This window comes from Perna viridis, chromosome 8 (assembly GCF_037379345.1).
Source record: "Perna viridis isolate PV_CMFRI_1.1 ecotype Kerala chromosome 8, ASM3737934v1, whole genome shotgun sequence".
NCBI lineage: Eukaryota > Metazoa > Mollusca > Bivalvia > Mytilida > Mytilidae > Perna > Perna viridis.
The window spans coordinates 29,688,718-29,715,228 of NC_142452.1; the positions used below are offsets into that span (position 1 = coordinate 29,688,718).

The 26,511-nt window shown below is 32.8% G+C and overlaps 3 protein-coding genes across 6 annotated transcripts; 2 read left to right on the plus strand and 1 right to left on the minus strand.

The window, feature by feature from the left end:
• Positions 1–18: 18 nt before the first annotated feature.
• LOC148610161 (GPI alpha-1,6-mannosyltransferase 2-like) lies at positions 19–6,517 on the plus strand. Its single transcript, XM_088542270.1, has 4 exons — positions 19–99; positions 2,089–2,981; positions 4,755–4,995; positions 5,983–6,517. Exons 1-4 carry the CDS (start codon positions 28–30, stop codon positions 6,220–6,222), a joined length of 1,446 nt encoding a protein of 481 aa, XP_088398396.1. The 5' UTR covers positions 19–27; the 3' UTR covers positions 6,223–6,517.
• A 3,908-nt stretch (positions 6,518–10,425) lies between these two features.
• On the minus strand, positions 10,426–13,877 carry LOC148610162 (uncharacterized). Its single transcript, XM_088542271.1, has 3 exons — positions 13,011–13,877; positions 11,986–12,039; positions 10,426–11,045 (listed from the first exon to the last, which is right to left on the minus strand). Exons 1-3 carry the CDS (start codon positions 13,759–13,761, stop codon positions 10,654–10,656), a joined length of 1,197 nt encoding a protein of 398 aa, XP_088398397.1. The 5' UTR covers positions 13,762–13,877; the 3' UTR covers positions 10,426–10,653.
• A 703-nt stretch (positions 13,878–14,580) lies between these two features.
• On the plus strand, positions 14,581–26,257 carry LOC148610163 (integrator complex subunit 12-like). Of its 4 annotated transcripts, none has more exons than XM_088542282.1 (8): positions 14,581–14,666; positions 18,101–18,248; positions 19,849–19,974; positions 20,252–20,550; positions 20,794–20,860; positions 23,457–23,549; positions 23,928–24,053; positions 24,600–26,257. In XM_088542282.1, exons 2-8 carry the CDS (start codon positions 18,120–18,122, stop codon positions 25,209–25,211), a joined length of 1,452 nt encoding a protein of 483 aa, XP_088398408.1. In that variant the 5' UTR covers positions 14,581–14,666; positions 18,101–18,119; the 3' UTR covers positions 25,212–26,257. The 4 variants fall into 4 exon arrangements, with proteins under 4 accessions (XP_088398408.1, XP_088398407.1, XP_088398410.1 ...); XM_088542281.1 differs by having other exon boundaries at positions 14,584–14,735; XM_088542284.1 differs by having other exon boundaries at positions 14,612–14,650.
• The last annotated feature ends 254 nt before the right edge of the window (positions 26,258–26,511 follow it).

The window sequence follows — 26,511 nt, forward strand, 5'->3', positions numbered from 1 at the left end:
CATTTCAACTTCGGTATTTTATCCAAGATGGACGCCTCCATGAAATGGAGAATCTTAAAATATTCTTTTTGGTCCAGAGTGCATCTTTTTCTTTGTCAGGTGATACAAATAGTTCAGTTAATATTTTGAGACTAATTTAAATACTTTGATGAGGAGGTCTGAGTTTGCGAAGTATAAAATTGTAAAGTTATAGGTCCTCTTTATTTAGTGATATCATATTCACTAATTTGAATATCATAAAGTGTTAAATTGGTTTGCAAATATAAACCTTTGGCATTTTCTTGATAAGAATCCCAATTTTCAAAACTTTATAACTTTGTTATTTTAAATGTGTAACCCGAAATTCCTGTACCCAAAATTAGAGTCTGGTATTTTGGTTATTTGTACAATTTTATTATATATTTCACATTAGAACACCATGATATTATTAATATATTCAATTGTGATAAATAGTAATTGCATCAAATTCTATTTATGAGATTTTCTTTTTCACTCTTGATAAGATCGTATCCATTCTTTGCTGGTACGGGAATTCGTGCTCCAGTATGGAATTGAAACTCCGACATTTCTTTTTTAAAACAATATCAAATATTTCAAAACTTTATCCAAAGTCTTAAAGTGAAGTTTCAATCTCTGAATGATTTCAGAAAAAGTAAAATTTGGACTGGAAAGTGAGAAATGGTCAATTATTCGTATGATACAATAACTTTAGGTTACACATTTCAGTACTTTTTAGTACATAAAATATAAAATCAACTAAGTTCAGGCGCAGATCCAGGGACTGGCGTACCGGGTCTACGCCCCCCTAAATCGTTAAGAAAAAAAACTTTCACCACAAGTTTCACTCCATAATATTTTTTGCCTTGCTTTGCGCGGCATTAAATTCAATTTACGCCCCCCCAAAACTCAAATCCAGGATCTGCCCCTGAACTTTGAAAATATCAAATGTTTTCAACTAGTTTTAACTTCAATTTATTTAATAAAACATCATTCAGTAGTTTCTTTAGGACCAGTTTCAGTGTTAAATTCCTAATAATACAAAAATGGACGATATAGTGATTTGGGTAGGGGGAATTTGGTACAGGTACAGGTTCCCCTTTTGGGGATATACCCCAATATTAGATCTGTAAAATGTTTGATTTAATGTTGATAAAATAATTCATATTTTGTATAAGAATTAATAACTCTTTACTTGACAAAAAAATTGTAATGATATTTGTATATAAACCTCTATTTTCCTATAAAATCATCATTAAAATTTTATGCTTATGAAGTCTCATTACTGAATATTTATTTAGAAATTCCATGGATGAAAAGAGTTTTATTTGCAGTTAAGGGAACCAGAAGAATTTTCAGTTATCTTAAAAAATGAAAAAGTTGTGATGAATTAAGTTGGTGGCCAATGCCACTAAATGGATATTTGCCAATTAAAACCAAAAGACTTCATGAAGAACTCTCAGATATAAAGTACTGGTAAAGGAGTACTGTTCAGAGAGTAGATCTCGTCATTTTCAGGACAGAATCAATTCTTGCAAATCTGCTCACCAAAAGTTTATTCCTCAATGAAAATTGTTGTATGATAGCTCATTTTTTAGAGCAAAATATCAGCAATCTGTTAGATTACTACTACTCTTAGACCAGTAGTTCTCACTGACAAGTAATTCTCATTTAGCAAGATTTTGTTGGTACATACAGTGTATATCTCAAAAAGTGAAAACACAATTTTTGAAATGTAAAAAAATGGAACATTCAGTTCTTGTAATAACATTTCATATGTTTTTTTCATACTTTTTTTTTATTAATTTTATTTTAGATGTGCAAAGAAAATAAGCAATGCTTAGTGATCAATAAAAGTAGTCCACCTAATTGTGGGTATTGTCTATATAAATAGCTCAAGGACATTTTCATTGACTGAATAAACTTCTGGTGTAAACTCAATTATCTGATTAGATTAGTGTGTTTTAATGATATGCACAGTAAATATATGATACATTAAGTTGTGTGTTTATTTTAGGAAATACATTTTTAGCAGTATAAATATAAAAACAACTTTGTTTTTTTAGTAAAATTTGCTTACTAATCTTTTAGGTTGTATTCAACTGTTTGATACCAGATCATGAAGCAGATGTATTTAATCCAACTCAAGATCACAATGCCAGTACCATTTTTGATTCCTTTATCAATTATCTACTTAGTGGCTTTATCAGATGGGATGGTGTATACTTCTTACACATAGCAGAACATGGTTACATTTATGAAAATAGCTTAGCTTTTTTCCCATTGTTCCCATGGTCTGTTAGAACATTGGCTAACAGTATACTTTGGCCACTGCAGTTTGTTTTGCAATACAGAACAGTTCTGATACTCTCTGGATTTTTATTGAATTTAGTGCTATTTTTAAGAACAACTGTTATTTTATTTAAATTGACCAAAGTTCTGTTTCAATCTGATAAATTTGCATACCAGACTGTGATTTTATTTTGCTATAATCCAGCAAGTATATTCATGTCAGCATTTTATTCAGAAACTTTGTTTTGCTTGTTGACATTTTCTGCAATGCTCAATTTTGAAATGAACAAAAGCAATAATGTGATATACTCTAGTCTGTGCTGTCTAGCAAGATCAAATGGTCTTCTGATGGCAGGTTTCCAGGCTCACAAGACAATTCAAGGAATATTCCATCATCACCTTTCAAAACCATTTGATGTTTTGGCAATAGTAATAGTCACAGTGAGAAAAATATTCCATTTATTGGTTTTCGTTATTGTTTTATTGCTACCATTCATTGTTTATCAGCTATATATTAGTGACTTATTCTGTAAAAACAGCTATAGATGGGACATACCTGGTATTCTCATTAAGTATGGAAAAGAACGGAATTACAATGTTATCAACCAAACAGATTTTGATTGGTGTAGAAAAGCATTACCATTTGCTTACAGTCATGTACAGAATTCTCATTGGAATGTAGGATTTTTACAGTAGGTTTTGTTTATACATGTTTTGAATATATAAATTTAATCAGGTCTTAAGTAGCACTCCAGCTAAGAATCATGCAAAATGTGATTCATGGGTAAAGAGCCTACATATTTTTGTTTTTGATATTTTGTTTGAAATGTCATAGTGAACTAAAAAGTTACATGTGGTTTTTCATATAACCCATGTTCATAGGAAATAAAAATTATATAGAATGCACTGTAGATTTCAAAATTAAGGGAGATAACTCTGTAAATGACATTCAAATACAATAGAATCTATTGTATTTTCAATGTTGATTATCTTCTAAGAGCAGGCAGACATGAATGAATAATTACACATTTCACAATATAGACCCATAAAACAACTTAATTACAAAAATATAAATATGTAGCCTTTTTTGGGGTGTATCACATTTTTCAGATTTTGCATGATTCTTACAAAGACTGCTACTTAAGTATATTCAAACTCTAGAATTGATGCATTGCATATTTGGTTGATCCCAAAGCAGGTTTCAAACACATCTTTGCTTTCACATCTATGGTACACTACCTGCATGAAGCGCAACACTCTAGACCATTTACATGTATTTTATGACAACTTCTGACCATGTAGGCTGTAGGGTATACAGTATAATATTTTGAATATTTGATGGCTGAAGTGTCTATTCCAGGATCTTATTTTAGAACTTGTTGAAGTAAAGATTTTTGGGAATTTCCCATGAGAATACCACCCAAGTTGTCATATAAAAGCAAAGCAAAGAACAAGAGGGAACCTTCTACTCCAAAGTTTTAGTATGGAATATGACTTGTCTTTAACAGTCAAGTTCTTACTGGCTCAGAGTATATGAAAGTTTACACACTTGTTCAAAATCAACAAACATAAGTTTTAATAAAAAAAAAACAAGAAGGACAAACATGGAGCAATTGCATGACTTGGGAAGGTGTGACTTATTTGATTCAGACATCTACATTTTATTTAATTTTCAACACTTTTAGGGCAGAATTACTAAAACTGTTTGTTTTTAATAATATGGTTTCCGAGTGCATATACCAAATTTCATATTGATGTGACCTAATAAAATTGTCTCAATGGTCATCTAAACCTGAAGCATAGCGTCTCTTTTACATGTAGCTACAGTCATTTAACCTGGACGTATTAATGTCTGCTTTCATATATATTTGTTTTATCATGAAATTGAATTAGATGCTTAGATGTACTAAGTTTGTGATTAATTATTAAGTACAAATTATTAATTTAAAAATGAACAGTTTAGATAATCATTTTAAGATATTCTAAGTGCATCATTTTTCATGGTTGCTAATTTTCACAGTTTGTACTGTACATACATGTATTCACAGATATTTCCTTTCACCATTTATAAAAATAATTAGTCTTAATTGTGTAGAGAAATCAATTTCAACGGTACTATTTTCGCAGCTTTTTGTGCTTATTTGTCAACCCTAAAAATAGCTAAAATTAGTATATGATATAGTTGTTTTTTAAACTTAAATCACAATATTTGTATACTGTTGAAGTACTATTGTTCGTGGGGTACTAATTTTCGTGGTTTTCGTGGGTATGCCAAACCCACAAAGTTTGGTTCCCAACAAAAAAGTTGATTTTCATTGACATGTATAGTGAAAACCTCAAAACCACAAATTCAAGAATCCACGAACTTGTGTTTCTTCCCTAATCCATAAAAATTGGTATCCACGAATTAAAGTACTTTCACAGTATGTTGTTCCTACTTATATCAATGAGCTTTATTTTTTCAGGTATTACGAGTTCAAGCAAATACCCAATTTTATTCTGGCATTACCAGTTACAGTGTTGTCTGTATCTGCTATTGTGTACTATTACAAGCTCAACAAAACACTCTGCCTGACTTTAGGGTTAATTCCAAGTAATGTAAAGGGAGGGAAGACATTGCATGGATTTAGGAGCACCAGACTTTTGCCTTATGTTGCCTATTTGTTGTTCATTATCATATTTGGATGGTGTTTTATTCATATCCAGGTACAGTATATAGTTTTCATTTATCAGTGATTTTGTATGGATTTAATATACTATTTTAAATCTTAAAAACTTACTTAATAATAACATACAGTGTAAAAAAAAATAATTCCTGTCCATTTGTCCACTGTATTGAAAAGTAATATGGACATTCAGATCTTTATATGTACTTGCCTTTTGGGCTAGTCAAAATATGTTTAAAAAATCACACTTGCAGAAACATTTAGAAAGGTTTAGTTAATTTGAATTTGTAAGCTGGGTGACCTATAGTTAAAAGATACATTGTATGTGTAATCATAACACTGATGTGTTTATGAACACAATTATTTGTGGTTATATTATGTTATGATGTTGTCAGTGTTGTTAATTTTTTGTTTCCATGCAATAACTTAAGTTGTCGTGGATCAAATGTCATGAAATATTGATACAAATATGTTGTTACTTGCTGCTAGAGGAAGCTTCCTTTACAAAAATGGGTCACTTCCCCATACAGATCTGCAAAAATGGGGTTAAATAGGTGTTTATTTAAAATTGATATAGAAAGTTTATTTCTCTTTCATATTTGCATTTTGACAATTCTTATTTTATTTTTTTTTTCTGTTTTAAGAATATTTAACAGATTTTTTATAGCAATTAGCATTTTTAGTCTCTTGGGGGCAAAAGTGATCCATGAAAGCACCCTGAAAGCATTTTTAATTGAATTTAATTTCAAAATATTTTGCATTATTGTATCCAAACCAGTTGTGTCCATAATGATCTGTAAATCCTTATGTTTCATAATGTCAAATACTAATAGTGTGTCCACACTTGCTCCAAGTTAGTAGAGTTTAAGTGGCTATGATCATCATCATGCTGTGCTTGGCAAAGGTTTTCATTCAAGATTTTTAAAAAATTATATGTTGGTACAAAAAAAATATGTAAATGCTGGGTGATTTATTTATACAACTGTCATTATTATTTCAACTGTTACAATGTTTTATATTCCAACAGGTTCTCACTAGAATGGTTCTCTCATCTTCGCCTGTAGTTTACTGGTTTGCAGCAGAGATGATCCTACAGAACACTACAGACAAACCAGAGTCTAGTGAAGAACATATATATTTATTAAATGTTATTTTGAATGGACATTTTAAGAATCAAAGTAGATGGACTAAGTTCATTATCATTTACTTTGTTGGTTATTTTATTATTGGCACATTTATGTTTTCTAATTTTTTACCATGGACATAGATAGATCATATGAATATATAATTATAGTAGGTTATTTGCCTCTAATGTTCAACAAAATCTGATCTAAGAAATTACACATTATAAGTGTTTTTCAGAGTTGCTGAGTCAATGTTAGACTAATTGACACCCAGACTGATTCAGATCAAATGGCCAAAGACCTGTAATTGTTTATTCTATAGGCCAATGTGTATTTTTTCACTGACATTTTTCATTGTAGCTTGGGTCATATTGGATTTCTGGATATAAAGGATTACTCTAAATGACCGAATAAAATAAGGACACTCCTGTTAAAATATCAGGAAAGTAAGTGTTATTCAGATTTTTAATAGCCCCTAAAGCCAGAGATAATGGCTAAATGTCATCCCCAACACCAAAATTATCCTTGAAATTGTCACTCACTGGCATTGATATTCTTGCACAACATCTAAGAATGGATTGGAATTAAGTGCTCTTTTATATATATATATATATATATATATATAACTGGACTTGGTGCAGGTGGTGTTGCCATAGATGTCACAGCGGTACGAGTTCGAGTCCCGCGGGGAACAACCATATAGGCCTCGTGAGTATTTGCCATCACTTGGTGTCGGTCATCATCGTCATTAACAATTTCATCAAACATCTTCTCCTCTGAAACTACTGAATGGATTTGGATGAAACTTAGTATGATTGTTTCTTAGAAAATCCTGCACAAAATGACTGTTCGGATGTATGATCTGTACAAAAACATGGCCTCCATTACTAAAAATAGAACATAGGGGTCAGACAGCAGATTTTTTGTGTATTTCTCCAAAACTGTTAGGTATAACTAAATTTTGGTCAACAGTATTCAGCATGATGAGATATATCTGTGCCGGCACTCCAGAGTTTAGTTTAGTTTTGCACTTTTGGCTTAGGGAAAAGTTTTGACAGTTTCAGGGCATGAAATAAAAATTTAAGATATTTTGCTGGAAATTTGATATTTTTAAACCTGATTTTATCAACTTTTTGCTAATTTTTGCATGGTTTCTATGGTAACCCTCTTTATTGTGGGTAATTTTTTTCCAGAAAATTTTTACTGCATTCTGAAGACCTTTGCTTGAGCAATTTCTAGCTGTGTAGATTTACAGATGCTTGACAATTTTTTGAAGTGATAGATGATACAAAGCATCAGATTACAAGACCAAAATAAGGCAGTTCTACAATACTGTGGAGTGCTGACTGGTCAAATTTTGGTGAAAATCTGTTGACCCATGTTGAAGTTATTTCCCCTTTTAGCTCACCTTGCTAAAGGCCAAGTGAGCTAGGACATCATTTCTCATCCGTCATCGTTGTCCTTCCTCGTTAACAATTTTTCTTAACTCTTCTACTCTAACATTACTTGACCAAACTTGGTATGAATGCCCCTTTGGGAATCCTGCATAGAACTGATGTGTGGATTTTTAATCTGCCGAAAAAATGGCCGCCATTACTATAAATAGAACAAAAGGGACACACGGTAGTTTCTTGCATATATCTGCAAAACTGTTAGGTTTAGCCAAATTATGACAAGGATGAAAGTGTTCAGCATGATGAGATCTATCAGTGGTGAAATATTTGTTTTCATCTGTTTGAGTTATTGCCCTTTTTCAATGGGGTATCTTGTATAGAACTGATTTTGGGATTTTTGATCTGCCAAAAACATGGACTTCATTACTAAAAATAGAATATAGGAGTCACACATTAGTTTTTCCAATATATCTCCAAAACCATTGGTTTAGCGAAATTCTGACATGGATAAAAGTGTTCAGCATGATGAAATCTATCTGTGGTGAAATTTTCTTTTTAATCTAAGAAGCCATGTTGGAGTTATTGCCCTTTTGAATGTAGTGATCTTTGATCCATCGAAAAACATGGTCACCATTACTAAAATAGAACATAGGGTTCAGACAGTAGTTTTTCGCACATATCTCACAAACCGCTAAGTTTCGCCAAATTTTTACAGGGTAAAAGTGTTCAGCATGATGAGATCTATTTGTAGTAAAAATTTTCCTTTTAATCTGTGAAGCTTGTTGAAACCAGACTTGGCATGAAAGTTCCTTAAGGTATTTTTCATAGAACAGATATAGGAATATTTTATCCATAAAAAAAAACATGGCTGCTGTTAATAAAAATAGAAAAAAGAGGTAAGTCAGAAGTTTTTCCACATACATCTCCAAAACTGTTAGGTTTAGTCGAGTTCTTTCAATTGCTGTAATGATCCTAATTGTAAGGCCAACAAAAGTTTCCCTAGGGATCAAAGTTGTCTGAAGACTCTATGTAAGAATTATTGCCCTTGAAAGATGAAAAATTAGGTCTTTTTTTTTTTTACAGTTTTTTTCCAACTTTCAGTTGCTAAAATGACCCTTATGATAAGGCCTACTAAAGTTTGTGGGAATCAAAGTTTGGAGGACTCTTTGTTAGAGTAATTGCCCTTGAAAGGAAAAAAATTATATTTATTAGCAGTTTTCAGCCAATATCTTGAAAACTATAATTGATAGAATGAAACTTTCAATGGATGAAATGGTCCTTATCACAAGTCCTACCAAAGTCTTTCTGAGGCAAAACTGTCAGATATCTCCTTGTTAGAGTTATTGCCCTTGAAAGGCAAAAAATTTACCAGGTGAGCAATTTAGGCTCTTCAGGGCCTCTTGTTGGACTTTTTATTTGGCTGTTTTTGATGTTATTACTTTCAAAAATCTATGGATATTTGATCCATAGAAAAACATGGCCACTGTTACTAAAATTAGAACATACGGGTCAGACAGTAAAATTTGGCATATATCTCAAAAAAACGTTTGGTTAAGCCAAATTCTTTCAATTGCTGAAATGATCACTATTATAAGACCTACAAAACTCTTCAGGGATAAAAGTTGCCAGAAGACTCCTTGTAAAAGCTATTGCACTTGAAAGGAGAACAATGGCGTTTTATTTTTTTTTAGTTTTCAGCCAATGTCATGAAAACTATGATAGATAGAAAGAAACTGTCAATTGCTGAAATGATCCTACCAACGTCTTCTTGAGTCAAAATTGTTGGTAAACATCTGGTTAAATTTATTGCCCTCGAAAGGCAAAATTTAACTAGGTGAGCGATTCAGGCTCCTGGTACTCCTACAACGTAAGAGGTTGGAATTCCGTTTCTCCATACCCGAACCAAGTCAGAAAATAGCTTGCCAGACAACCTCTAGCATTGCTGGTGTATCTCAATACTAGCAGGGGTGGATTCAGGCAGGGCGTGGTGGGTGTGTGCCCCCTAAAATTTGCAAAGCATGGGTTGTCAGGGGTAGATTTAGGTGGTTTTAGGTTGAAACTTTAAATTCTCACTAATTTTACCACAAAAGATATCAAGATTGCGCCCACTCAATGTTTCAAAAAATTTAATCTAAAAAATTCCGCTGGGCGAAAATTAAATGTATAAAGGTGATGGTTACAATCATTGAACCAATTAATCAACAGAAAAAATGCATTTGCTACACTTTTTATACTGCTGCAAAAAAAAACATGGTCATATACTGGTATGGCGCTGTCGTCGTCAGTGTCGCCCTCATAATCTGTAGACACTTGGCTTTTGTGTGATAACTTGAGTATTAGTTGGTTGATCTTTCTAAAGTAACAAAACAAGGTTTCAAACCACCAAAGAAAGGTTGGTAGTGATATTTTGGGTTATGGCCCCAACTGTTTTAGAATAAGGGGACAAAGGGTGAGGCTTAAAACAAGTATTTCATAGAATTTTAAATTCAGTTAAATTTCTTTTCTCATTCCTTGCCCATAGCTTGATCATTTCTGGTCCGATTTTGATTATTTTAAATCCCCATGAAAGTCTTTGCCTGCATTTTTCAATCAGATTTCAGAATCTTTAACTGTTTTCAAATTATAAGGGACCAAAGTGGCCACCCCAAATGAATGGACTTTTTGCTTTTTGGTGCGATTTTGAATTTTTTTTAATGGATTCTCTATAAAAAAAAATTTCTGCCTCAATACAAGAGCTTTAAGAAGGATGCTTACCAAATTAACCCTATCACTTATTATTTTTGAGATAATGAGGTACAGAGTGAAGCAGACCTTTATACTTGAATTGAATTATAAAATATTGCCTATATTGTGCCCAAATGAGTTGTCGTGTCCATAATGAACTATAATTCCCTATGTTTAGTGTGTCAAAAACTAAACATTGCGTCCACAATTGGCTCAAGTAAACAGTGGTTGTATCAAGCTGTGCTCGGCGAAGCTATTTATTTTTCAAAATAAAAACTACTATTGATTCAAACACAATGATTCACCCGCTTATCATGACACAAAATAAGAATATGACCATGCACGGGGGCTTGCTCCCACTATCAAATATGCAGCCCCACCAGTATATAACCACGAATACTAGTGGAGCTGCATATTTGATAGTGGGCGCAAGCCCCAGTAGTATGACAAGTTAAATTACTTTATTTTTATAATCGTAATGCATGTACTCTGTCGAGAAGGGTCTCCATATATGTATGTAGTAGCTGCCGGTTTTACCGTTATTTTATCATCTCTATTGAGTTGGACAACTACTGATGCACTGGCGCCGTAATAATCTACGCTATTATTAACAACATACAGATCAACCAAGTAGCGAGAGTTTTGGTAGATATGAAAGTATACATCACGTGCATTATAAGTCATGGTAGTCAAAGTTACAAGGTATAATCCTGGAGGTTCACAGTTATTATATCCTTGTTTTGCTATATAACTTGTATTCTGAATTCCATATGATGTAATAATCGATTCAAATTTCACTGATTGCATAGCTGGAAGGGATTTCATGGAGGCACATGCAGTAATTGCAACTAAAAATGATATATTCTTACATTAAAAATGGCAGAAATAACAATGATAAAGTCCTCGACCTATTCTTATATCATATATTTTTATTTTGTTCAATGCAGTGCTTCTCAGAAAGAGAAAATCTTTGAAAATGTGCTCGAGTACATGTAAATGATCTTAAATGTAAATTCCTAACCGTGCCTCCTTCGCGATCATTGTAGGCATGATTTGGTCATTTTTTTTACCGTTTCGACATCTTAAAAAAATGTTATTCCTCAATAAGGAATAAATTGTTGGTCTGCAAAATTCAGGAAAATTGTAGATATCTTAATAAAATATGTTTACCTCCATGATAAGATGCATAGGGCGAAGTGTTGCCTTTTGCATTTTTTTTTACTAACTGCTGATCAAAACTTTTTATCTTTTGCAAATTGTGATAATTATGACTGACACACCTGTTTTGCTTGCAAAAGTTGCAGTTTTGCTGTAGCTATTGAAAAGTAACAAAAAGGCATCAAATATTAGTTCACGTCCCTTAACGTCTTCCATTCACGGCCAAGCTGTAGTCTGTTCACGTTTATTTCTCTCGCTTGACGGTGTGACGGGTGTTAAACTTAGTTAATAATACAACAGTTTTGAGTACAACATTCACCGTAGATACCTACCATATAGTCTTCAAAACCAGGAACTAAATATCTGGTTAAAATATTTCGATTGACTTTAAACTAGATGAAAATAACTTTTACTAAAATCTAATAAACAGTAAACAACTTCTAGAAAATGTTCTGGATGAACCGAACTAAATTGCATAAGTCATATAGTAGGAAGGCCGCCACGGAGCAAATCCCGACTGGGGACAAGTGAATGCGAAGCCCTTATATATGCATGTTGTACATCATCACAATATACTACTTACTTGTAGTAACCTACTTTCTAGTATGTAGTAATTTACTTCAACCTTACCTGCTTTCCTGTCATTAACAATTGTTCCATTCAATTCATCTAATCTCTTCTCGTCTTAAAAAGCAAAATAAAGCTTAAACCAAAGTAGAACCGAGTGAAGGAATGCCTTTCATTGAAGAGAAGTCAAAGTAAATGCTAAACGGAGCCATCAAAAACATACGGTCATAAGAAATATTAATTTTGTTACAACTGTAACACTCATATGTGCTGCTCATTTATGCGTGTATATTCTGTTTCCTTTGTGTTGTTTTGTTTGTTCGTTAAGACGTCCCCGCTCTTCAAAGTTCGGATTTATTGATTTAAGAAGTTATGACTCATTTAAAAATATGTCTTTCATATAGTTTTGTTGCTTAAATTATCGCATAAAAAGGTTATTGTGACTGCCTTCATATCAGCTTGGAGTCTCGGGTTTCTGGTAAATCGTCTGAAAAATCTATAGCACTTTATTCATAAAAAACATATATGCATTAGAGTATAACCATTTTTAGAAGTATATAGCAGCCTATCGGGTATTTAGAAATAATTGGCTGCACAATAGGACGGATACAGGATCATGAAATAAACGATGAGCTTGGCGAGGCAAGACAATTTTGTGAACAATCAATATTTTATGAAAATAAAACCGTTTTTCCCAATTCAAGGGGCTGGTGTATGCCCGACATGTCCGTTCTTGGATCCACGCCTTGCACATGCGCATTTTGCAATAAAATTACACTTTTAAAAAGTTGGAAGTGTTTAAGTTTGACTTTTTGCAATGAGGTTTTATGCAAATCTTCTGTGGCTGCAGCTGATATGGTAACCTTGCATTACTGCTTAATTGTTTGTTGTTGATTTCGGTTATAGTAATGTTTTAATGTAGGGTTATTTATTTTACGTGCATTTCTTTACAACCTTTAATGTATCTTAGATAAAAAAGACTGTAGTCCCATATCCTGTAGATGGCCTTTTTTCCCAATTAGATACAAAAATATATAATAAATTTTGCAAGTTGAGCCCCTACACTGCTTATAAAATAAAATGCTTACTCTCAAACTGTCTAGTATTAATCTTTCGGAGATCGGTTTTAATAATTGGCAGTTCTGATTTCACTGCTATTGTCTGATTATAAAGCGCCATAAAGTCTTGGGCCCTTGCTCGTTGTGTCAAATCCAACGATTTTGTTTTCCGATTTATACCATCAACCCCAGTACGCAACACTGAAATGTCCGTTTTGATGTTCTGAATTTCCTGCAATTCGTTTAGAGCTTTAAGATTCTTCAATTGCTGGAGTTCTTGTTCAATGTCGCGTATCCTTATGTTAGAAGCGTTCTGCAACTCTTTCAGTTCTTGGTTTTCTTTGAAAAGATTAAGGTTTATGTTTTGAACATCACTCATCCTCTTCTTTATCTCAGTATTATCTTTAGACATAGAAATGAAATTTTGCTCCATTGACTTATAAGCATTTTCAAGCTTTAGAAACGTCTCCAAAGAGACTGTTTTGTTGTTATGATCAATCTGGTTGACCTTGCTCTCAAGAGATGAGGTTTTAGCCTCGTTTTCAATAATCTTCTGTTTTATTTGCAGCATATACTGTTCACGTAGTTCCTTTTCTTGTTGTATCATGTCGACTAGTATGATATAATGCTTGTCCGTCAAAACTGAACCGACTGTAGGTTGCTTTGTCGTCAAGTCATCAAACAAAAACGCTTCAGATGCTCTTACAACCAACGAAGCTATAAAAAGCACTAACCAAATGTTCGATCCCAAAAAGGACTTCATTCTCAAGAAACTCTTCATGTTGGCACAAACTTGATATTATTTTTAAGTTTAATTACTTAAGTTGTCAATTCTACACAGTACACCATAACAAAATAAACTTTCGTCGAGATAAACGCAAATTTAAATAGTATTATTTAGAGTTCAAAAAGCAACTCTGATAACATTTGTTATCAAACAACCTATTCTAAATATGTTCTCGTTGAAACCATAGGTTCACGGGGTCATGAAATACTTGCAACTCCCACTTTCTGTTTTTATCCCAGGGACAATGACATTTTCTAATTAATTATCACTAACATTCCACTCCGTTACGGTTTCTCGTTTTGTTTATATTCTAATTTATTATCATGGTACATTGTATACCAAAGACCCATGGGCGGATCCAGACACTTTGAAAAGGAGGGGTGCCAGCCGGGGTTCCTCAGAAAAAAAGGGGTGTTATGACATTATTTACCATTTTTGTTTTTACACATGAATATAGCATTTTTTTTCAATCATAAATGGAGGGGTGCCCATCCCCTGCATCCCATTTTGGATTCGCCATGCACTGAGACCTGCAATTAAAGCTTGGCTTAAGGTAATCCCTTTTGGGATTCGGGGCTGGAGATATATATTTTTGTTTTGTTTTTTCTTTTGACCACCACTGTGGTCAAAACAAAAAAAAAATGTCTTCAGCGCCGAATCCCAAAAGGGATTAGGTTTATGGATATACGTAGAAAACAGCACGATAGTAAACCTGCAAAATTCAATGGGAAAATGACTATAAAGCAGGAAAAACTAATGGTTATTGTAAATGCTCTACTGATAGCTGAAAATCCGGAAAAACAAATAATATCTGAATTGATTTTACTATTAGAAAATCAACATCCGGTTGGAAAAAGTTGCCAGTTGCCGATGCTTTGCTACTGTGAATAGTTTCTAGTGTTTGTATTCATTCAAAGAGAAATTTTGTGAAAAAAGATTGTCAACAGAATGTTTATATAACATTTTTGGTAAGGACTTTAATTGATTGAATTGTCTTAATAGAGTGTTGTGTCTTCAAAACAGTAAAACAAAAATGTATAAATATTCTACCGGAAAATGGCCACCTTCAATAAGTTGATTAAATTTGCCATTGAGTGCGCATGTTAAGGATTAAAAACTGACATTTGAATGAATGGTTAGCAGTATTTACAATAAAATTATATATAAAATATGTGTCTATTAATGTGAGGCGGACACTTGAGCTTTGAAGGCATGAAGTGTTTTTGCTCCAACGATTTCCCGGGGTTGAGAGTTCCATTCAACAATCCTTGTAAACAAATTAAGTACAAGGATTGTATATAAGAATTATAAAAGGATTCTTATATATATTCTTATGTAAAACATGATTTATAAGGATTGTTGCAATTTTTGTTTTTAAATATGACTTATATAAATATTGAACACTTTAGAGAGAAAAAATAAGATTTTTTTTATATAATATGGAACATTTTTTTCCAAATTATGAAATTAGTTTAAACTTGGTATGTGATAAAAACTTAATTAATCTCTTTGAACTTTGTAATTCTTAATCATAACATACATGGCATATTGGCCTTAATTAAAAAAAAATGTACTGATAATAACAATTTAAGAATCTTTCTGGACTATTTTGGTAGCCCTTAAAAGGGCTGTTGTATTGACTACTGCTGTACTCGAATGCTAGTAAGTTAGACTGGATATTGTTCTGCTATATGTTAATATTAAATTATATTAGTTTTTTATACATATAACAATTGGCACTAAAAAAAAAAATCTATATTGACATAAAAAACATGATCTGCAGGACCAATAATCCTTTAAAACAACAATCCTTTCAGGTACAATGTACAACATACAAGCCGACACCCAAGCCAACAAATCACACAAAAAGTCACCTCTTCATAACGCAAAAACTTCAATTTTCACCATAAAGAGTAACAAAAGTCATAAAAAATCATATGTTACAATCCTAAAATGATATTAAGAAATACTCTCTTAGTTGGTTTATTTATAGCATTATTTTGAAAAATTCAAAAATTTGTACATATTTTTTATTGGCAGACAAGTTAATTGATCCCATTCATTGATGGTCTGAGGAAAGAAAGAAAATTTTCTGTAGTGGTTACGAGTTGATGGAATTTGGTAGGACAGCTCATGCATGTTTCTTGTCAGTCTTGCTGGTGGTATGAGCCTGTTGTTTTTAGTGATGTCTACTTCTCAGGGATTGACACTAACAGTCGCCCAGTCGCCCGTGACTTAAATTTTTGCTGGGCAACGATAATAACCATTGTTTGTCGTCCGAGTGGCGACCGTAATTTTGGTACGTGGTCGGGTTTGTTTTCCGGGTTTTTAGGCATACCGGAAATCGCCACTGGTTGAATTTTGCGTACAAATACAAATAATAAATACCAGTTAGTAAAGACCATGGTAAAATGTGGCGATACATTGAAGGGGTAAAGCCGATTGCGAAGGAACAAACTAAACGATCTCCTGCAGAAAAACGAAAGTACTCTAAAGAGTATGAAACAAATAAAAGAGTTAGAGACTGGAAATGAATCGTTGGATTCTGATTTAGATGAGGACTTTGTTTTTGAAAGACTTTTTGACTTTGGAAGAGATTGATGATGTTTCACTGTTTCAATCACTAATGAGTTTTAATTCATTATTGTTTAAGAATTAATAAAAAAAAACTATTTCATGAAATGTTTATTTGTGAGTACTCACTACAGTACTAGATGAGAACCAATTAGGTAATAAACTGAAGACAGGGAAATAAATAGTTTATTCCATAATACTTTTAAAATCTCTTGAAAAGAAATGTATTTTCAAACAATTACACATTAAACTAATATTCTGAAAAATTTTCTGGGCGCCTAACTTTTTTTCTGGGCTCCTAGATTTTTTAACTTAGGAGCCCGGGTGGCAACCAAGATAAAAAAGTTAGTGTCAATCCCTGCTTCTTCATGAATGATCTTGTATAATGTGTAGTCTGGCATCACTTCTTCTGCTCTCTTAAGATTTCCATTCGAGTGTTCCGAGCATAGAGTCAACATTTGAGTGGTTCCCATGTCTGTTGCATACATATCTTGCTCCTTGAAGTTGGATCATTTCTAAAGTTGTAATGTCTTTTTGTGTGTATGGGAACCATACGATGCATACTCAACAATACATGTAGGTCGTACCAGAGATTTGTATGCATTTCCTTTCACTGTTGTTGATCTGATGTTGAGATTTCGGTGAAGGAAGCCCAAAGTCTTTTTGGCTTTTTCTGCAATAGCATTAATATGGTCTGTCCAACATAGATCTATGAGACAACCGAGATATTTTGCGTTATCTGTGCATTCTAGGGTGTGACCATGAAGTTTGTATTGATGGTTAACTAGGTTTGCTTTTCTGCTGATGGTAAGTACATCGCATTTTCCAAGATGAAACTCCATTTTCCATTTTTTCTCCCATATACCAAGTTTGTCTAGATCTTCTTGCAGTGTTTTGGCATCGTTGTCAGATGTTACCGTTATATTTGCAATTGTATCGTCCGCAAACGACCTGACAGTTGATCTCAGTCCAGATTGCATGTCATTGATGTAATAGAGGAAGAGACATGGTCCCAATACCGTCTGATGTTTCTCTATCTACCACAACAGCTTGTGAACAATCATGCAGGAAGTTTCTGATCCATTTGTTGGTCTTACCTCAGATTCCATAATGGTCAAGTTTGTGCGCAAGTAGGCTGTGACACACCTTATTTGTAAATATTTTTACAAATGGTAGCCCAAATAATATTGTCATCTTTGGAGGCCTATCTTTATTTTGTTTTGTCCCACCCCAAGTGACATAATAATCAAATTTGAAAAGGCTGTGCTATTTGACTGAGTCTGGTTTGACACATGTAGCTTTTCCTTGACTTATTGGCTATTTGACCGGCAACCAGTTGAACTTTGTTTACTTACAGCAAGTGTAGGCATAATATTAGTTTTAGGCACACTTATGCTGGGCTCTGCGAAACTTATTATTCTAGTGGGATTGCAATAGCCCTATTTCTTCCAATTACATGTCGTATTTTACAAAAAGGCATGTGAATTATCTTGAACATTAGTTCTGGATTTTTCTTTTTAATAATCAACCTTGTCATTAGTGTGTTAGTGAAAAATGAACCGTGATAGTTGAGTTGTGAAACTTGTGGGAAAAATTTTTGAACTTGATATGATAGGTGGGATATGTCTATGATGCCGTCGATGGTACAGTAAAAAATCTACATGACATCACCTTGTTGCTTTACAACTAAGCTATTGAAGAACTTCTATTTCCTATCCATAAAAAGCTTCGTAATAAATGGAAACTATTTGTTTTATAGGTTGTAATCATCAACAACTATGGCTGTTGTGGAATTAGATCCTTTGTTTATAAAAGCTCACAGGCTACTTCATTCTAAAGCAAAAGACTCTGGTGCACAGCTGAAGAAGTTACTAGATGATGTCATTGCTGAGAAGAAACGCCAAAGGGTTAGAATGATCTGTTCACATTCATAAATTGATATAAAGAGTGATGATATCTTCTTACATGTGTCTAGTGTAGTCCAATCGCTTGAAATTATCAGCTGTTAATCTATTACTATTGCTTCATAGTAACCGACCAATTATTGATTACTGAAACATTTGTTCTATATACTATGCTAAAACATGTTACAGTCTAGCGTACTTATTAAAGTTTTGATTTTAATATTAACATATTTTTGAACATCAACAGATGCTAATTACTTGCCCTCTTTTGTATAAATTATCATTTGGTTACAGTATTATGCCATTGATCAACATTTCCACTTCAAATGGAATTCCATTTGAAGTGGGTGAAATGTTGGTCAATTTAGTAGAAATAAGGAAAACTGTCCTGGTATATGATCTATAGCTTAAGTTTTGATGTTAAAGAAGAAAAAAAGTGCCCAGAAATTAACATGAAGAGTGACCAATTATTTTGACTGATAAAAGGTTACTGAAAATCCCTATACATTTATCACATTTTTGATTGATCATCAGAACTCCACTACATTTGTCAAATAAATATTGTACTCTTTTAGAGTCACAAACATAAAATAAATTCCATCTTGGAGTCTAATACAATAATCAAGGTTAATTTGTCACTATCTATAACATGGCCCAATCTCTATACATTTATCACATGTTTATTGATCATCAGAACTCCACTACATTTGTCAAGTAAATATTGTACTCTTTTAGAGTCACAAACATAAAATAAATTCCATCTTGGTGTCTAATACAATAATCAAGGTTAATTTGTCACTATCTATAACATGGCCCAATCTTTATACATTTATCACATTTTTGATTGATCATCAGAACTCCACTACATTTGTCAGGTAAATATTATACTCTTTTAGAGTCACAAACATAAAATAAATTCCATCTTGGAGTCTAATACAATAATCAAGGTTAATTTGTCACTATCTATAACATGGCCCATTTCCCCTCTTGGACTCTAGGGAAATGGCTGTGAGTAAGTAGATTTGGGACTTTTGTTTTTCATGCCTCAAAACTTCTTTTCCTCAAAAATCAGTATTTAATTTCACACAAGTTGTTAATTGATAAGATAAAGTGATGGTAAACATTGATTTGAAAATGGCAATAATTTTTTTAGTTAAGGCTATTTAGTTTTGGATTGGTAGGGATGTGGGAAAAAGAAAAAAAAACATTACTTAAGTAAGTCAAGCAATATTTTGTACTCCTCAATGACTTGCAGATTGTCATGAAACTTAATGGGGTGTAAGAATACCATATGGAGATGTGCATATTGCTGGAATTCATTTTCGAACAGAAATTGTAGATATGATGACTGTTGAAACTTACACATTTTTCAGCAAAACTTGGCCTGATGTGTTGTCAACAAAAAATAATACTGTTTGGAGTTTGGTCTATTAGAAATGGCAACAAATTGTGCATCAAAAGTGCATAGTCTGTCCACCATAAAAATTGTATCCCATATGAATCTTATTAGTCTAGTTAGGGCAATGTCTAGTTTTAGTACTGATTGATATAAGGCAATGATTAAATAACTCAAACTTATAGATATTTTCCTTGATCATTTCAGGCATCTTCTGGTGAAAGTAAGACAAGTTCAAAATCTCACAAACCAGATGTAGAAAGACAGAAGTCAGTTAAGAGTGATCATGATAGAGAGAAAAAGAGAGAAGCAGAAAAAAGAAGTCTTGAGAAGGTAAACAGTTAAGCTTAAATGATCTTAGGGCAAGGATTGAGTTCTTGATCTACAAGGAAAATGAAAATTTTTACCTAGTTTCAAATCAACTATCCATGCCACATAATTTAAAAGTTCACAGTGATGTGTAAATTTAAAGGATTGAAGGTCCAGGACGTTGGTAAATGAAACTTCAAAGGTCATAGGTCAGAACTTGTTGGTTTCTGACTTATGACCACCACTCATTTTTGAAGCCCTAATATAATTATTCTAATGATATTTTTCACTGAATTTTAAGGTTAAAAAAGAGTCTAGAGACCCAGATGAGGATATTATACCAGAAAAGAAATCAAGACACTCCTCACCACAGCCTTCAAGTAGCAAGTCTTCCAAAAAGGATCATCTTCAGCCAGATGTGCTACCTTCTATATCAAGGCCTAAGAAAGAATCACCACACCCTGGGCGTAGTCCTTCCCATGATGCAAGAGTTAAAGATGAGAGTAAAGAAGAGAAGAAACATGATAAGAAGAGCAAGGATGAAGATATGGATGCCGATGAGTTTGCTTTTGGTCTAGGAATCTCTTGTGTAGTCTGCAAGTAAGTGTGCTCTTTTTGTCATAACACACATCACATGATGACTTAAAGAAATTGGGGGGGGGAATGTTATAATTTTTGTTACCCAATGTTCTGTCAAGAAGCTTTATTTTGCAGTTCTTGCCATTTTTGTCATTCTTGCTGGATTGAAGTGGTCACCTGAACCAAATCAAATGCATTGTATTATCACCTTTGACTATGTCTTTTCTAATAGTTACTATAAATTTGTGTTCTTTGTTTTTGTAGATCATTTGATGTAACCTCTAGAAACCAGTTGGTGGAATGTCAGGAATGTCACAGTTTATATCATCAGGTATCCCTAAAAAATATTATTTATATATTTTATATGCTACAGTTTTTTATTCTAGTTTTTGCACTCTAATCTGGGCCAATCTCATCTGTAGAGTTTGGCAAATGAACGATCATGTTGAAATAACAGATAAATCACCAGCAAATTAATTTTGAAATATGTAAAATCATATAGGTTCTCATTGGCATCAACGAAACTTTAATATCAGGTGGTTTATGTGGCAAAATTTCAAAGATACCTGATAATGGAAGATAAATCTACATATAATGTAGTACATTCAATTTGTTCAAAACAAAACCCTTTTTAACAAATGTGAAGTTTGAAAATCTCTTTTGAGTTAATGACTATGCATTTAAATTTACAGAATATATTTTTCAAGATCCAAAGATCGACTTTCCTAGAAAGAAAAAAATCTCATTAGACACAATATTATGCTTCCCTTTTTTAAAATCAAAATTTGATGTCAAAATTAGAGGTGCTTCTATTTTAATTTTTTTTTTCAAAATCCCTAAAGCTAAGTGTATGATTATTTTGTACCCTTTCTCGCAGATAAAAACCCATTACTTGTTTGCGTAATCAATTAAGGAGGTAGACCTAGGGTAAGGGAAACAACTCTTACAAATCAATGGAACATTTGTATTCAGCATTTTACATCAATCTCATGTAAGCATTAAAGTAACTTTGACTGATTTCATTCGGTTTCAAATGAAAGCTTGAAAGACTTAAGTGAAATTGAATGTGATACAAACATATCCCTGATTTTATTAGTTATGTCCCTTACCCTAGGTCTACCTCCTTAAACACCAGCAAAAAGTCTTCCACTTAGTTATCTACCTTTTCTTTCATTATATGTTTATCAATTAAAAAATCTGTAGCATCAATACTGACGGTTAATTTGTTTAACCAGTGATTTAGCTAGTGCTCGTCATTTTCGTCATTTAAAAAAGGATTTCAGAAATGATAAAAATATTTTAGATCGTTTTCGTCACTTCAAATTTTAAAAGTGTATAAAAAAATTCTATTCAAAAAGGATTTCCGATAAATTTTCGTCACCTTCAATATAAATTTTGTTGAAATTGTCAATCAAAAGTTACATCATTTCAACTGGCCTTACGTTCTGACAAGTTTATGACCCCAAGCTTGGTAATTACCTGATCAACCAGGTGTGAAATACATTCTATTGTTGTTAACCTGGCATTCTTGATATGTGCATATCAATAATCATTTAAAATAAGAACAATAGATCAATCTTTTGATCATTAGGAGCACAAAAGATAATCTCAGGGTTCTCATTTGTCTTCAGCTGGTCATTTTTGACCGCCGAAAAAAGCTTCGAGTTGACTCAAGACATTTCTAATTTTAAGTACGTTTGAAATATCAGTTATATATTTTATTATAAGGATTAGTCGTGTTAGACGATTTCGATTTTTAATGGATGCCGACTGATATTTACTCCTATATAAAAACCAACCCTTCATGAACCTGGCAAATATATAGTGTGTGACTGGTCATCTGGTGGCTTTCAGTTAATTTTAACGCAATAGCGGACAGTTAGTTAGGAAGTATTCATCAACAATAAATGTGTATTTTCTGATTCTCTTTTATTCTTGATACGAAATAACAATTACTACGAACTTCTTCAATTCGACTCATGATCCGGCGTCAAAGGTTACTAAAAAATTACCACCCAGCAGTACAAAATTCCACATTTGACTATACCAATATGGCCAAGCTCCTTTCTATCAGTCTAGTTTCTGCTTTATCATCTGGTGACTGTGAATGCATCAAAGCTTAATTTGTCATGATGTAAAAAAATCTATTTTTCTTATAGTAACTATTTTATTTTATTATGTAACAGACATGTTTTCTTTTAGTTTATGGTACTATTGACTATTTACAAAATTCTGCTGCCCATAATATGATGTTCGTGCTTTACGCAAAAGTGACTAAAGCCCTCAAAATCCTAGCTAAAACTCTGGTTTAACCAAAGCATTATTTTACATTTGTTTACAAGAAAATCCCATGGTTATTCTGTGTTTAATAGGGATAACAGATAATGATCCTTGAAATTTTAAATTTTCTGTTCACAAGTATAGATAATTTCTTGCATATTTGAAATATAAACATTCAATCAATGCAATAGTAACGTGCAAAATAATTATAGACTTTAAGTATGGGGTAAAGTATGTTTTTATTCAAATCCCCAATGGTCAAAATATGCCAAAATCCCCAATTTGTTAACAGTGAATCACAACCAGGTGTCAGTTTCACAAAAAGTCGTAAGTGTGAAATTGATCGTAAATCATGACATCACAATGCTATTTTAGTTTATGACGTCATTACTTACGATCAATTTTACACTTACGACTTTTTGTGAAACTGACACCAGTTTGACATTGTGGACACTTGGCTGATTTACTGTGTCTCAGGATTTGAACAATTCAGCATTATAATTAGGAACTCCTATTCCACAATATAACCATATATAGAATGGGACATATTAGAGAGGCTGTTCATATAAAAATTAGCCAAATCCTACAATATGGGTGACACAGAAAATAGACAGTATTTATAATGTGAAGATTCTTTTCTTGACCAGGAATGCCACAAACCTCCAGTCACAGAACAAGATGTCAATGACCCCAGATTTGTGTGGTACTGTTGTAGATGTTCTAAAAACATGAAAAAAATGGTGAGTAAAATTCAATTATCATGTTCTATTTGTTTTGGATACTTCACTTTGTGAAGTATTATAGAGAACATTATACACCAACTCAACGATTCTCTTCTACTCTTGAGAGGATTATTCGGATGAGTAATATAATGAATGTGTTGATGATGCATTGCCATGTTGTAATGGATGATGTCTGGACCTACAGAAATATGCTGAATTTCCTACACCTGTCTTAAAAGTTAAAAAAAATATTTCTCAATTACAAACATCATTTTCAAAGAATGATTTTGAGCCATTCATGTTCCAGACTCCTGCTATGTGTATATAGAACATCAGTGAAACTCTGTCCCAATGAAAAGCATATTCTGATAACTTTCTATGATTGTTCATTTACAGGTGCAGTCTAAGACAACAAAATCCAAGACACTCAGTACTACATCAGTAAAAGATACATCACCCAGTAGTAAGTCATCCAAATCGGACCCACAATCTTTGTTCAGCTTTAGACGTGTAGATCCTAAGGTAGGATTCTTTTATTTATGGTGGTTGGTTGTATTTCTTTTTAACATAAAAATGTTATAGGAATGTTGTCAAGCTTTGAAATATTGTTTGTTCAAGGTTTTACATTTGGGGTCTAATTAAGCTGTTCACTACAAAATATTTTGTGCTAATAATACTTTGAATTTTGTTATTTTGATTTTTTTTATTGTGATATAAGTTAATTTGCTCAGTGTTCCACCATCTTGAATTCAGTGATTTCAACCCTTAGTTTAGTTGATGTATAATTAACACATAACATAGTCATTGTGAAGAAAACAATTGTTTTGGTTGATTTTACATGGAACCCTCAAAAATGTATGTTCGCATTGAATGGTGATCCTAGAGTTCAGTGCTATAATTATAGTTTCTTGAATCATTTTTATCTCATATTTCCTTTGTATAGAATTAAGGGATGTGTTTTGTACAGTGTCATGCATGTAATGTACTTGATGTAGGAAAAAATATAAATATGTACATACATTCAACTTCAGGCAACTATGGAAGAATTTCTTGCATGTCTTATTTTAGGCTTCATCTAGTAAAGACCAGTCAAGCAATGCAGGAGCTAAACCATTGAGTGGACTGGCAAGTTTGGCTGCTAATCTGTCTGGGAAGTCTGAACAGTCAAAAACATCAAGTCAGTCAAGCAAATCTGAACAATCTAAATCCTCTTCTTTGAAGTTAGATCAGTCAAAGTTTGGAAGTCAGTTGACAAAGCTTGACCAGATTAAAACAAGCTCCAAGTCAGAATCATCGAAGTCCTCTGGACAGTCCAAAAACATTTTCTCTAAGTTTGATCAGATTGAAAAAGTTTCTCTTTTGAGTGGAACAAAATATTCAGGAAAGTCAGAATCATCAAAACCAAGCTCGGCTCCTAAATTGGACTTCATGAAATCTTTGTCATCAAAACTCTCACCAGACACTATCAAGTCAAGCATGAAACCATCTTCTCCTAAAGTGGATCAGAGTAAAGGAGGAACCAGTAGTAGTGGTAGTAAATCGAGTAGTGCCCCTTCTTCATCAAAGTCTCATCAACCACAAGGTGGTGCTAGTGCTGTTGTAACTGCTGAAAAGAAATTACAAATGATGAAGAAGAAGGCTGCAGCAAAGCTGCAAGAAAAGAGAACATCTTTGAAATGACAAACCTACTTGTTCAGATGGTTCATAACTTTTTATAATTTGCTAATGCATCATTATTTGTAACACATAGTGCTTTACAGGACTCTCAGAAGTATTTTTTTAAGATGTTTCTATACCTTACTGAACAATTCAGGGATATACATCATGTGTGTCTATCTGTTTCTAGGTGATAGCTAAAAACCCTTTGACACAATCTTGTCAAACTTTGGCCCATTGTTGTAGACTACAATTTATTACTCTTTAGTTATCATTCTGGAGTTATGTCCCCTTTCCATCTCAAATTTGTTCATTCCACAGTGTCTTGGATTAATAATTTATCTTAAAAGGACACTCAGAGGAGGAATTGTTTTGTTTTCATAGGTTGAATTAGATAACTTTGAAATAAAAATGGCCTTAAACATGGTTGAAAAAAATCTAGTATAAGTGTTGAAGTACTTTATAGTATGAAACTGAAAAAAGTCCATAAAACTTGTATCCTAAAAAGTTTACAATTTGATTTTATGCTTCTTTGTTAGGTAACAATTGTTGCAAGGTTTCATGGCCATAGGTGTTAACCTACAAATTCTTAAGCAGGAGATCTCCCTCTCAAATTTTTTTCAAAGGGGTAGATTTGCCAAGGTAATGTTTTTTGACATATTTTGTGTTTAGTCGTAGAACTTATTTTAAGTCTGATCCATTTCACTACAACAATATCTTGTGAAAGATGACACCCAATGTTCCTTTTACTTCTTTTATAGTAACTAATGGACTTATTCATAGGTTTAAAATCAATTTGTTTTGAAAAGAATTGCAGTAATTTATAATAATAATGATTTTTAGCCAAAAAGTTCAATTTAGACGGGATATAATTTGGAAATACTCCTGCTTTGACACATATACAGGAGATCGTTGATTTTTTATTAACATATTGGTAAGCTCCCATTTAAAGCAGGAGACTCAACACCATTGCATGGCAAATCAACACTATTCATTTTCTTTACATTTTGTGTTTAATATAGAAATTTATGTTTGATGTACCAAGAGAATTCAAATAAAATTTAAAGTCATCTCTTCAATGTATATGTAGTATGAAACTTGATATAAAATGAAACCTGTCAAACCAAACTTGGACTTTAAATTAGTCGGCTTGTACAGTAACCTGGCAGCCCGGGTAATATTTTTGTTCCACAAGTTTCTCTCAAATTTAACCCTGGGTCATCAGTGACGTCTTATGTCTTTTGATTGGCTGAGTGGATATGACGTTATTTTATTTATTTTATACGTTCTAATTTTCAAATTTAAAAAAGCAACGTTAAAGTAT

Coding starts and splice junctions, on each gene's coding strand:
- LOC148610161 (XM_088542270.1), top strand. CDS start 28: ATGGACGCCTCCATGAAATGGAGAATCTTAAAATATTCTTTTTGGTCC. Junction 100..2,088: donor TGCATCTTTTTCTTTGTCAG/GTGATACAAATA, acceptor CTAATCTTTTAG/GTTGTATTCAACTGTTTGAT. Junction 2,982..4,754: donor TGGAATGTAGGATTTTTACA/GTAGGTTTTGTT, acceptor TTATTTTTTCAG/GTATTACGAGTTCAAGCAAA.
- LOC148610163 (XM_088542282.1), top strand. CDS start 18,120: ATGGCTGTTGTGGAATTAGATCCTTTGTTTATAAAAGCTCACAGGCTA. Junction 19,975..20,251: donor AAAAAAGAAGTCTTGAGAAG/GTAAACAGTTAA, acceptor CTGAATTTTAAG/GTTAAAAAAGAGTCTAGAGA. Junction 20,551..20,793: donor ATCTCTTGTGTAGTCTGCAA/GTAAGTGTGCTC, acceptor TTGTTTTTGTAG/ATCATTTGATGTAACCTCTA.
- LOC148610162 (XM_088542271.1), bottom strand. CDS start 13,761: ATGAAGAGTTTCTTGAGAATGAAGTCCTTTTTGGGATCGAACATTTGG. Junction 12,040..13,010: donor TAATACTAGACAGTTTGAGA/GTAAGCATTTTA, acceptor TTGCTTTTTAAG/ACGAGAAGAGATTAGATGAA. Junction 11,046..11,985: donor TGTTAATGACAGGAAAGCAG/GTAAGGTTGAAG, acceptor TATCATTTTTAG/TTGCAATTACTGCATGTGCC.